Source organism: Nicotiana sylvestris, chromosome 4, assembly GCF_000393655.2.
Source record: "Nicotiana sylvestris chromosome 4, ASM39365v2, whole genome shotgun sequence".
NCBI lineage: Eukaryota > Viridiplantae > Streptophyta > Magnoliopsida > Solanales > Solanaceae > Nicotiana > Nicotiana sylvestris.
In genome coordinates, this window is record NC_091060.1 from 107,838,774 (window position 1) to 107,850,948 (window position 12,175).

At 38.3% G+C, this 12,175-nt stretch overlaps 1 protein-coding gene across 1 annotated transcript; it reads left to right on the forward strand.

Annotated features, from left to right (window-relative positions):
* Window positions 1–7,643: 7,643 nt before the first annotated feature.
* On the forward strand, window positions 7,644–8,240 carry LOC138889966 (uncharacterized). The gene has a single exon (XM_070173314.1). The coding sequence runs from the start codon at window positions 7,644–7,646 to the stop codon at window positions 8,238–8,240; it is 597 nt and encodes a 198-aa protein (XP_070029415.1).
* The last annotated feature ends 3,935 nt before the right edge of the window (window positions 8,241–12,175 follow it).

A 12,175-nucleotide genomic window follows, 5' to 3' on the forward strand; every position in this document is an offset into this window, starting at 1 on the left:
TGTCAAATGGCCGGGTCGAAATGAATAATAAAAAAATAGACAAATTATTCAGCCTCTATTTAATACAAATAAAAATTAAATTAAGGGTGGATAATATGTGTAACTATATTATTCATGGCTTCTTGAATATGATCACTTTTGAGAGAATTCCTAATCTCCCAAACTTAAGTAACCCTCTAATTTGAGGTTTTATAAATATAAAAGTTAAACTCATCAGTTATCCATTAGTTATTCATTTTATAAATGGATAATATGGTTCTTATCCATATTTGACCCATTTTTAAATGCTCATTATAAATCCTATTTTTAGTGGATAATATGAGTAGTTAACTATTTTCTTTTAATCATTTTTCACTACTTGTATAATTTTGATACAATTTGTTTTTGTTTGGCTAAAGCAAGTTATATTGGGATAATAATCCGAGAATTAAGGTCTTTAATGGATCTTATATGACATGAATTTCAATTAATCGGGCATCAAATCAGATATATATAACATGTAATATATGAATACAATGCAACCAAAAGAACATGTGTAATAGCACAACGATTAATGAATTGCAATTAGTTACTTTAGGAAGGTTTATGTTTATCATTAGTGGTGTTAGTCCATGTATAATTATTTTTGCATTTTTATTTAACATGTCATCTCGTATAAAATAATACATTATTTTTACATAACTCATGTAAATATTAGTAATAGAGGAAAGAAAGTCGACATCAAATATTGTAATAGAATAATACTATGTGAAAAGAATATATAAATCCAAATATTTTACACTAATATTAAGGCAGAATGGCGTAGGAGACACTTGTATTTGTTCCGAATTGTTATCCCGGTCACTACACTCCATAAAGTTTCATTCAGACACCTCAACTTAGAGCCCATTTGGATTGGCTTAAAAGAAGTGGCTTTTAAGTATAAGTGCTTAAAAGCACTTTTTAAGTGCTGGAACTTGTTTTATAAATAAGCAGTTAAGTGTTTGGATAAAAGTGCTGAAACTTAAAAAAAGTTATTGAAATGTTTGGTAAATAAGTGCTGGTAAGCACTTGTTTCTATAAAATGACTGAAATATCCTTAAAGTTGTTAACACTATAAAGAATATGATTATGATAATATTTTATTCTAAATTAATACATATACAAAAAAATTATAATTTAGTTCATTTTCAATTTAAACTGATTGCCTAAATATAAATTATTTATTTAAATAACATGCAATAATCTATTATTTCACCACAATATATTTTTTCGTCTCATAGCTTCAAATTCTTTGTTAACATGTAGACTCATTGAAAATTTTGATTTAGAATAAAGTTTCACCAATTTATAAAAATGAGGGATTCAACAGCAATCTTTTTTTAAAAAAAATGTTATGGAACCAAAAAAGAAACTAAAACAAAACAATGAGTTCGGCCGTGATGGAATTTGGAAGGCACAAATTGGAAATGGCAAAGGAAAGGAGAAAAAAAAGATTATGGAATTTGGAAGACGGGGATTGAAAATGGCGGAGGAAAGGAGAAAAAGAAATGATTGGGTATTTTGGAAATCATACATAAGTATCAGGGATAGCAATGTAAAATACTTGGTCAAAGAGGGGTGACTTTTAAGCTAGAAAAAAAAGTTGGAATTACCCAACTTATCACTTTTGGCTTAATTTGGACCTTTTGGCTTAAAAGCATTTGACCTTTAAGAAGATTTTAAGACCAGCTTTTAAGCCCATCCAAACAGGCTCTTAATCAAAACAAGACTTTTAAACCCCTTTCGGATTCGTGTGATGCTCACTTGCTTGATGTGAATGACAAATCAGCATTCACATCATATTCTATGCCAAAATTATATTATTCAACAAAATTTTAATTTCATAAATAAAAAATAAAAGAAAAGCAAAAAATTAAAATTAAAGTCGCCCCACTCAATCTTCTTAAAAGAATAACTCACTTGCCATGGCTCCTCTACCATGAGTACCACCATCTCCTTCAGTCCTCTTTTAAAGAAAGTTATCTATCTATGAAAAATCCTCTTAAAAATAGAGAATTAATCTTTTGAATTTTGATTTATTCTTCTACTCCAATTTGGAAGGGCCGTAAAAAAAATTGAAATCTTATACCACCGGAAAAAATGGTGGAGCCATAGAGAGTGGAAAGATAACATGATGGAAGAAGAAATACACACCAAGAAAAAAATCTAATGGAAGAAGGGATGAAGAAAGATGAAGAAAAAGGGGAAGGGAGGGGATCTGAAGAAGAAGAAGATGAAGAATAGAAGGGTGGGAGGTGGGGGAGAGAACAAAGGGGGAGGGGATCTGAAGAAGAGAAGTGTCATGACCCAATTCTAGTTTAGGTCGTGATGGCGCCCAACACCGTTGCTAGGCAAGCCAACAGTGAACAATCTAGTGATTTCCATTTTAAATAAGTTTTGCAAATAACTAACTTTCCTTAATTTAAAGAATTTAATGAATAACGAATTTTTAAGTAATCAAAATGAAAGCAGCTAAATGAAATCATAATCGTAAAATTACAACCCAAAATCATAAGTCTATTAGTGTGTGCCAAGACCCGGTGTCACAAGTATATGAGCTACTAGTAGAATATACAAAAGATTTCTAATCCACTGTCTGAAATGGAATAGATCGAATAAATAAATAAAAGGAAGACTCTGACCACTGCAGAACGGCTCGGAAGGGCGGCACACCGTGTAGTCTCGTAGCGGGGATCAAACATGTGCGTCGGACTGGTAACCAGATGTACCTGCCTCAAATCCTGCACAATTAAGTGCAGAAGTGTAATATGAGTACATAAATAACATGTACCCTGTAAGTATCCAGTCTAACCTTGAAGAAGTAGTAACGAGGGGTCAACTTTGACACTTACTATGGGCTAGCAATGATATATCAAAACTATATACTAAGCATGGATTCCATGAATAATACTGAAAGCTCAATAACAGGAAGTAATAAATTCTTCCTTCACAATTATTAAGTCCCAAGTCTAGTTTCATCATTTAACAGTTTGTATCTCAAGGCATTTAAACAATATCAATTATGAATAGTTCCAAAGATATATCATGCGCAAGTTATGTCGAGGTCGTACGTCCCGATCCAACATAATATTTAAACTGTACATTGCCGAGGTTCGAACGACACGAACCATAGATGCATCTATATGCTACCTAGGCATTTGGCCCGCTCCACAAACAAAAAATACTTCAAAAAAATATAGTTATTTCAATAACAGTCAAGTCTCTCATTTACAACTTCAAGTATGTGAAATTTAACCTTTTACAATTCTCTTATCAACTTCCAATATGACTTAAGTAATTAAGTTATCAAGTAAGGGCAACATTGCAAGTATAGCATGATATGGGTCCTAGCCTACCCGGATAATAGCATAATTAGTAGCGACGTACGGACTCTCGTTACCTCGTACGTACGTAGCTCCCCCCCCCCCGGCCAAATAGTTACACATATTTATTTAATTCAGTTATGGGGTTAATTCCCTCTTACAAGGTTAGAAAAGAGGCTTACATCGTCTCAAGGCCTACTTTTCGGTCCAAAATAGTGCCCAAATCCTCAATTTGGTGCCAAACGACTCGAAGATAATCAAAAGTTATATAAAATAATTAATACATGCTTAAATGTTTATATCCTAACTATCAAAGTGATTTCCCAAGCCTATTTGCAAAATTTCCAAAATTCACCCCTGGGCCCACATGCCCGGATTCCGGAAATATTCGAAAAAAGTTGTTACTCATAACCCCGTGAACTCTAATATATGATTTTTACTTAATTTCATAACCAAATTCGTGGTTAAATCTCATTTTTATCAAAAACCTAGGTTTTCATCTAAACCCTTGATTTTCACCAATTTTTACATATTAATCTACTCATAATCTATGTATTTAACTCATGTTGTGTAGAAATTACTTACCTTAAAGTGCTAGGTGAAAATCTTATTTCAAAATCTCCAAAAATCACCCAAGAGATGAGAGGAAATAAGCTAAATGATCTAAGTCTCGCAATTAATAAGTTGTACATAGGTCTCAAGTGTCGCATTTGCGACACCTGGTTTGCAAATGCGAAGGTCGCGAATGTGACAAAGCCATCGCAATTGTGAACTTGGTCTTAGGCTGCTAATACGTGGGGATTTTAACATATTATCTGCTCTCTTTTACTTGCGTTTTGGGCCTAAAATGCGTGAAGGTATTCCCGAAAACTAATGTAATATGCTTGCTTGCATGAATTAATCAAAATAAGCCAAAGAAGGCATAATCAACTCATAAAGGAGTCAAAACTGGAACAAAAACGAAGATTGGGCCAGGAGACCTAAAATGCGCGATCACAAATACGCGGTCCGCAAAAGGGAGATTCAAAGAGTGCATTTTCAGGCCAAATGTTGAGTGAGCTTCGCAACAGAAAAGCGCGGTCGCAAAAGTCTCGTCATGGCAGCGGTTGGAATTATGCGAATCGCGGTTGCTGAGGTTCAGAGAGTTCTTTATTTCAAGCAAAAACAAGGAGTGGGGTCTGCAGTAGAATTACGCGGCCGCGGTAGTCTCCTACGCGACCGTGATGCAAATTACGCGCCCCGCGAAACAATGCTCAACCAAGATCCAGAAGTTAAAAACGCGGACCGCGGTCGTGAAAGCATGATTGCAGTCGTGGTGAGAATTACGCGGCCGCGAAACCTTCGCAGGGGCATTTTTTTCGGAAATTTCAGCATAGTATAAAAAGATATTTTTGACATTTTTAGGTTAAGTTATGTTTTAGCTAAACACGTGAGATGGCTGCAAATTCCATTTTGGGAAATTTTGTACTAGAATTATTTCTCAACATTAAATTTTCATCTTTTAATTTAGTATTATGGATTTTATCTTTATTTCATCTTTGATTTCTGTTATTTCCTTGAGTAGCTAAACCCATAGCTAGGGTTGTAACTTAACCCTAGTATTGGTATTTGATGAGTCTTGAATTTTAGGGCTTGAATGTGTATGGGTTAGTAGTATTTAGCCTAGTTCTTGCTAGAACTATGGAATTAGTGATTGCAAACAGTGATTCATGCCTTTATGACTTAGTCTCTACTTGAGAAAGAGGGACTAAGTCTAGGAAAACTAGGCTAATAAGGAATTTGGGTGAACTCAAGAAATTGATAGCCCCAATTAAGGGGTTAAACCTAGAGATAGTAATACCCGACTTGAGCTAATATCACTTGAATTGCATGAATACCCATTTGGACTTGAGAAACCCAAATTGGGAAAAATCACGCAAACTAGCGAGAGGTATAGAGTGAGTACCTTAGTGTGATAGATATATTACGACCCCAATTAATCACATGATTGCCCTCAATTTTTGTTACCCGTTAGATATCACCTAGGTGGAAGTCACTACCTTAGTCCCTTTAAACCCTTGAAAATCAACAAGAAACATATTGTACTTAATTTCAAATATTTCATGCAATAGAATAAAAGTAGAAGTAGAAGTAGAAAACAAACCAAACAATTGTGGAAGTGTAATTAAGAGCAAAATCCGCATCTAGATTTGGATATAAATCCAATTTCAAACAAATTAACTCCCTGTGGATTCGATCCCGACCTAGTTGGGTAAAACTGCATTGACCATCCTCGCTACTCAATAGTAGTACAGGCTTGGAACTGATCAATTTTTGGCGCTGTTGCCGAGGAGTAAGACGGTTTTAGCTATATATCTGAGTATTTGTGTGTTTTGTTTTTCTTTCCTTCCATTTTTTCTAATTTGTGTGTGAATTGCTCTTAGGTACCAAATGGCTCTTAACAATGAAGCCCTGGGGAATTTGCCACTGGGGGAGGAGGTCGATGATGATCATGTAGATGAGATTCAACCCGAACCTCAAGCACAAAGGAGAGGCCGACCGCATAATATTCCAAACCCTCCCCAGCTCCTCCAAGGGCAGCACACCGGGTGTTTCTCAACGAAGTCTATGCAAGTGCAATAGTCTTGCCCCAGATTAGGGCGGGCAACTTTTAAATAACCAATGTCATGCTTACACTCTTAGAACAGAGGGGTTTCTTCACCGGAGCTCCACACCAAAATGCCTACAAACATCTCAAAGATTTTGTTGACACGTGCTGGGGGAGCAAGCAAACTAATGTCTCAGAGGACGCATTGCGGTTAAGGCTTTTCCCATTTTCTCTAAGGGGGGAGGCTTTAGATTGGCTAGAAAGGTTACCCAACCATTCCATCACCATTTGGGATGAGTTGGCCGAGAAGTTCATCGCGAAGTTCTTTTCTCCGGGACATATGGCGATGCTAAGAGATGAGATCCTTGCTTTTAAACAAGAGCCAAATGAACCGCTTCATGAGATTTGGGAAAGGTATCGGACGATGGTTAAAGAATGTCCGAATAATGATATGACCGAAGCCATGATCCAACAAATATTCTACCGTGGCAAAGTCGAGCTAATGTGACACAAGGTGATCCTAATGTTATTCACCTACACAAGGAGCTCCATGACCACGACCAAGCTATAACAGAGTTGACTACTACTATGAACCAATTGGCCAAAGCTTAGTTGCAACAAGTTCAAGGGCCAAAACAAGTGAATGTCATGGAAGGAGTGAATATGATGATCAACAAGAGAAGGCAACGAGGTCAACAAGTTCAAAATAATTCGGACCAATTTGAGTAAAGTGGTAGTGGGTACAATCAAGATGATTCATATGATGATCAAAGTGAAGAGGTTCAATATGTGAACAATTATTAGGGTCAACGGGGCAATGCTCCGAATCAACAATAGTGGAGATCACAAGGAAATTGGGGAAATCAAGGTCAACAAGGAAATTGGAATAGTGGCAACAACAACAACTAAAGCAATTGGGAGAACAACAACAATCAAAATTGGGGTAACCAAGTAAACCAAAGCAATCGGGGTGGCAACAATAATAGTAATTGGGGGGGGGGGCAATAACAATTAAGTGGGTTGGAACAATAATAATCAAGGGAATCGGGGGCTAAGCTTTCAAAGGCCTCCGATGTATCAACAACCAAACAACTGATGAAGAAAAATGACGACTCTGATGTCTAATTAGCTTCCCACAACACTTTTATCCGCAACTTGGAAATCTAACTTGGCCAAATTTCTCAAGCTTTGAATACTCGCCCTAAGGGGGCACTACCAAGTATACAGTATTAAACTCGAAGGGTGAGAACAATACAGGTCATGCTATGGCGGTGACTACAAGGAGTGGTAGAGGTGGAGTTGCTAGTACCTCTAACCCAAGAAAGACTGTGAGTGATGATGTGTTGGTGAAAGATGATGATAAACCAAGCAATTATTTGAAAGTGAATGATGAGAATGTGAATGATTAAGCGAGGATAGACATTGATGACAATGTGGAGGAGACACAAATTGATGTAAACCCGTCTAGGAAAAGACATACCAGAAACGGTAGTGCCCAAGGCCAAGGCTCCTTTGTCATGGCCTCCTCCACCATATCCTTAAAGGCTCGCAAAGAAAAATAATGAGAATCAGTTCAAGAAATTTATTGATATGATGAAATTTTTTCCATAAATGTGCGTTTGGCTGAAGCTCTAGAACAAATACCTAGATATGCCAAGTTCATGAAGGACTTGGTAACAAAGAAGAGATCAATGAACTGTGAAGCGATCAAAATGACACATCAAGTGAGTGCTGTTGTGCACTCCATGGCTCCAAAGTTAGAAGACCCCGGTGCCTTTACAATCCCATGCACAATTGATAGTGCTAATTTCGTGAAAGTTTTGTGTGACTTGGGGGCAAACATTAACTTGATGCCATATTCTGTGTTCAAGACATTAGGGATTGGGCAACCAAGGACCATATCCATGAGGTTGCAAATGGCAGATAGGACAATGAAGAGGCTATTGGGGATAATTGATGATGTGCTAGTTCAGGTTGACAAGTTCATACTTCCCGCAGATTTTGTGATACTTGACTATGAGGTTGACTATGAGGTGTCGATCATATTTGGGAGACCTTTCCTAGCTACAGGGAAGGCCTTAGTTGATGTGAATGCAGGGAAGCTTACCTTCTGGGTGGGCGATAAAAAAGTTATGTACCATGTTTGCAAGTCAATGAGGCAGCCCAATAGCAACGAAGTGTGTTCATTTGTGGATATTGTAACTGAAGTGATTGTTGAAGACACAAGTTCTGTGACTAATGTGCAAAACCCATTAAAAGTTGTGTTGTTGAATCATGATGTGGATGAGAAGGAAGGCTTGGTTGAATAAGTTAATGCTTTACAAGGAATGGGTTCATATACATATGAGCCCCCGAAACTTCCCTTGGACCTTGAGAACCGGAAGACTCTACCAACAAAGCCCTCAATCGAGGAGCCTCCCATATTGGAATTGAAGCATTTGCCTTTATACCTCAGGTATGAGTTCTTAGGACCTTGTTCCACTTTACCTATTATTCTTTCCGCGTGCTTAACTAACGTGCAGGTAGATACCATCCTTGCGGTGCTCCAAAGGTGGAAGAAAGCAATAGGTTGGACATTGGAAGATATTCGAGGTATAAGCCCCGCCTTTTACATGTACAAAATTATATAGGAGGAGGATGCCAAACCCTTCGTGGAACATCAAAGAAGGTTAAATGAGGCCATACAAGAGGTTGTCAAGAAAGAAGTCATCAAGTGGTTGGATGTTGGGGTTGTCTACCCCATTTCTGATAGTTCATGGACTTCACCGGTACAATGTGTCCTAAAGAAGGGGCATGACTATGATTACAAATGACACAATGAGCTGATCCCTATGAAAATTGTCACCGGTTGGAGGGTATGCATGGATTATAGAAAGCTCAACAAAGTGACTCGGAAAGACCATTTTCCGCTTCCAATTCTTGATCAAATGTTGGATAGGTTAGCCGGACGTGCTTATTATTGCTTCTTGGATGGGTATTCCGGGTATAACCAGATTCTTATTGCACCTGAAAACCAAGAGAAAACCACCTTCACTTGTCCATATGACACATTTGCATTCTCAAGGATGTCGTTTGGTCTATGTAATACACCAACTACTTTTCAGCGGTGTATGATGGCAATATTTACGGATATGGTGGAGGACTTCTTCGGGGTTTTCATGGATGATTTCTATGTTGTGGGGGATTCTTTTGATGAGTGTTTGAATAATCTTGACAAAGTCCTGGCACGTTGTGAAGAGACTAACTTGGTGCTTAATTGGGAGAAGTGTCACTTTATGGTTGAGGAGGCCATAAGATCTCCAAGAATGGTATTGAAGTGGATAAAGCAAAAATTGAAGTGATATCAAAACCCCCTCCTCCTACTTCCGTCAATGGAGTGAGGAGTTTTCTAGGGCATGTAGGGTTTTACCGTCGGTTCATCAAGGATTTCTCAAAGGTGGTGAACCCCTTGTGCAAGTTGTTGGAAAAAGATGCAAAATTTGTGTTCAATGATAATTTTGTGAAGGTTTTTGAGCTACTCAAGTATAGGTTGACTACTACTCCCATAATTACCGCACCAAATTGGAGCTTACCATTTGAGCTCATATGTGATGCGAGCGATGTGGCGGTACGAGCGGTGTTGGGGCAAAGAATCAACAAGATATTCCATCCGGTCTACTATGCTAGTAAGACCATGAACGACGACCAAGTCAACTATACAGTGACCAAGAAAGAACTCTTAGCCATTGTCTTTGCTATGAAAAAGTTCCGCCCATACCTCATGGGTACCAAAGTGATCGTTCACACCGATCACGCAGCGCTTCGTTATTTGATGAGTAAGAAGGAATCAAAGGCTAGATTGATGAGGTGGGTACTTCTTCTACAAGAGTTTGATCTTGAAATCATAGATCGAAAAGGGAGTGAGAATCAAGTGGCGGACCACTTACCCCATGATGGCCTTGAGATCAATGATTCATTTTCGGATGAACAACTCATTTCCATGTCTTTGACCGGGATACCTTGGTTTGCCGATGTGGCTAACTATCTTGTGAGCGGAATTTGTCCCGAATGAGTTCTCTTAAAACCAAATGAAGAAACTCAAACGGGACTGCTTGGATTATTATTGGGATGAGCCATATCTTTTCAAAATTTGCACCGATGGTGTTATCCAGAGATATGTTCCAGAAGAAGAGCAATTGGGTATTCTTTAAGCTTGTCACTCCTCACCCTATGGTGGTCACCATGGTGGGGTAAGAACTATTACAAAGGTTCTACGCTATGGATTATATTGGCCTACCTAATACAAATATGCTAGCGAGCTTGTTAAGTGATGTGATGATTTCCAAAGAGCCGGTGGGATTTCCAAGAAGAATGAGATGCCTCTTACCACCATCCTTGAGATTGATGTTTTTGATGTATGGGGCATCGACTTTATGGGTCCATTTGTGAGTTCGTGTGGGAACACCTACATTCTTGTTACTATGGATTATGTTTACAAATGGGTTGAAGTTGTGGCTTTGCCCAACAATGAAGCACGGAGTGTGGTGTCTTTCTTGAAGAAAAAAATATTCACAAGGTTCGGCACCCCAAGGGCCATCATTAGTGATTTGGGTTCTCATTTTTCAACAAATCCTTTGACACTTTACTCTCCAAGTATTGTGTCACTCACAAGGTGTCAACCCCCTATCACCTCCAGGCAAGTGGACAGGTTGAGATCTCCAACAAGAGATCAAGAGTATTTTATCCAAGACTGTCAATGCAAATCAGACTGATTGGTCAAGGAAACTTGACGATGCTTTATGGGCTTATAAAACAGCTTACAAGACTCCAATTGGTATGTCTCCGTATCGGTTGGTGTTTGGGAAAGCATGTCACCTCCCGGTGGAATTAGAGCATAAGGCCATGTGGGCGTTGAAGAAGTTGAACCTAGAGTGAGATGTAGCTGCCAATCTTCTAGTGGAGCAATTGAATGAACTTGATGAGTTCTGGTTCCATGCTTACTCAAGTTCGTCCTTGTATAAGGACAAGATGAAGTACCTACATGATAAGTATATTCGGAATAAAGAATTCAAAGAAGGTGACCTGGTTCTCTTATTCAACTCTCGGTTACGGATGTTTCCGGGAAAGTTAAAGTCAAAATGGAGCGATCCCTTTGAAGTGGTGCATGTAACTCCTTTGGTGCTTTAGATTTGAAAAATAAGAATGGTGAGATCTTTAGAGTCAATGGGCACCGAGTGAAGCACTGTCTTGGTAAGGTTGATGATGGCCACGTTGTGGAATTGATCCATTTCAAGTGAATGATGGTAACATGCATCATGTCGCAATGTTAAATCAAGCGCTTCTTGGGAGGCAGCCCATGTATTTTTCTTTCTTTTGATTTTTTTCTTAGATTAGGCATTATTTTGGACTAACCGGTTGTGAAGTGTATGTAGGAATTGGTTGTGCAGTGCAGGAAATTGACAAGGAAAAATTTGGCTAAGTGATGAAATTTTGCGGATCGCGCTAAAAAATATGTGGACCACTCAAGCACTTCGCGTTCATATAAATATGACGCGGACCGTGCAGCTGGTTGATGGAAATTTCCAACTCTCTGAAGTTGGCCAGTCAAAAAATCCTTCGGAGTCAGCGACCGCGTTCAAATTTTTGTGGACTGGAGTAATTCTACGACCGCAGTCATTATTTCATGGTCCGCGCCTATGAGTTTGAAGCAGATCTACAAAAGGTAACAGAGTGCGGACCACGACAAAATTTTGCGGCCCCACTTTGGTAAGTTGGTCGGGCGCTAGGGTAATAGTATAAATAGAACTTTTTCTTGCCATTTTATACTTTACGCACCCCAACTGTTTACTACACCTAAAGCACTGTTCATCTCTCCTTGCTTTCATTCTCATCTCACTCACTTCAAGTATAGATTTCCTACAAATTTTACACGTGGTATGTTCAATTCAATGGTTTGATTTTATCTTTTTCTTTTCTTTTCTCTTTGTTTTAATTTTTCTTTTTTGTTAGGGTTAAATGCATGTCATAATATCAAATTAATGCGTCATTGTTGCTTAAATACATGTGGATAGTATTTGTATGCCTAATGGGGTTGGGGTTAGTAACATTGCATGTTTAATTGCTCTAATTTTTGCACAATTAGTGAAACCCTAGTTATTAGTGTTCTTCAATGCCGATCTCTCTTGAAATTCGCGGCCGTGGTCATTTTTACGCGTTCTGCGATAGGGTATGCGACCACATTCAAAACTTCGCGATCCACGATACC

What these genes read in the sequence shown, in the direction of transcription:
- LOC138889966 (XM_070173314.1), top strand. Translation starts at nt 7,644, where the DNA reads ATGACACATCAAGTGAGTGCTGTTGTGCACTCCATGGCTCCAAAGTTA.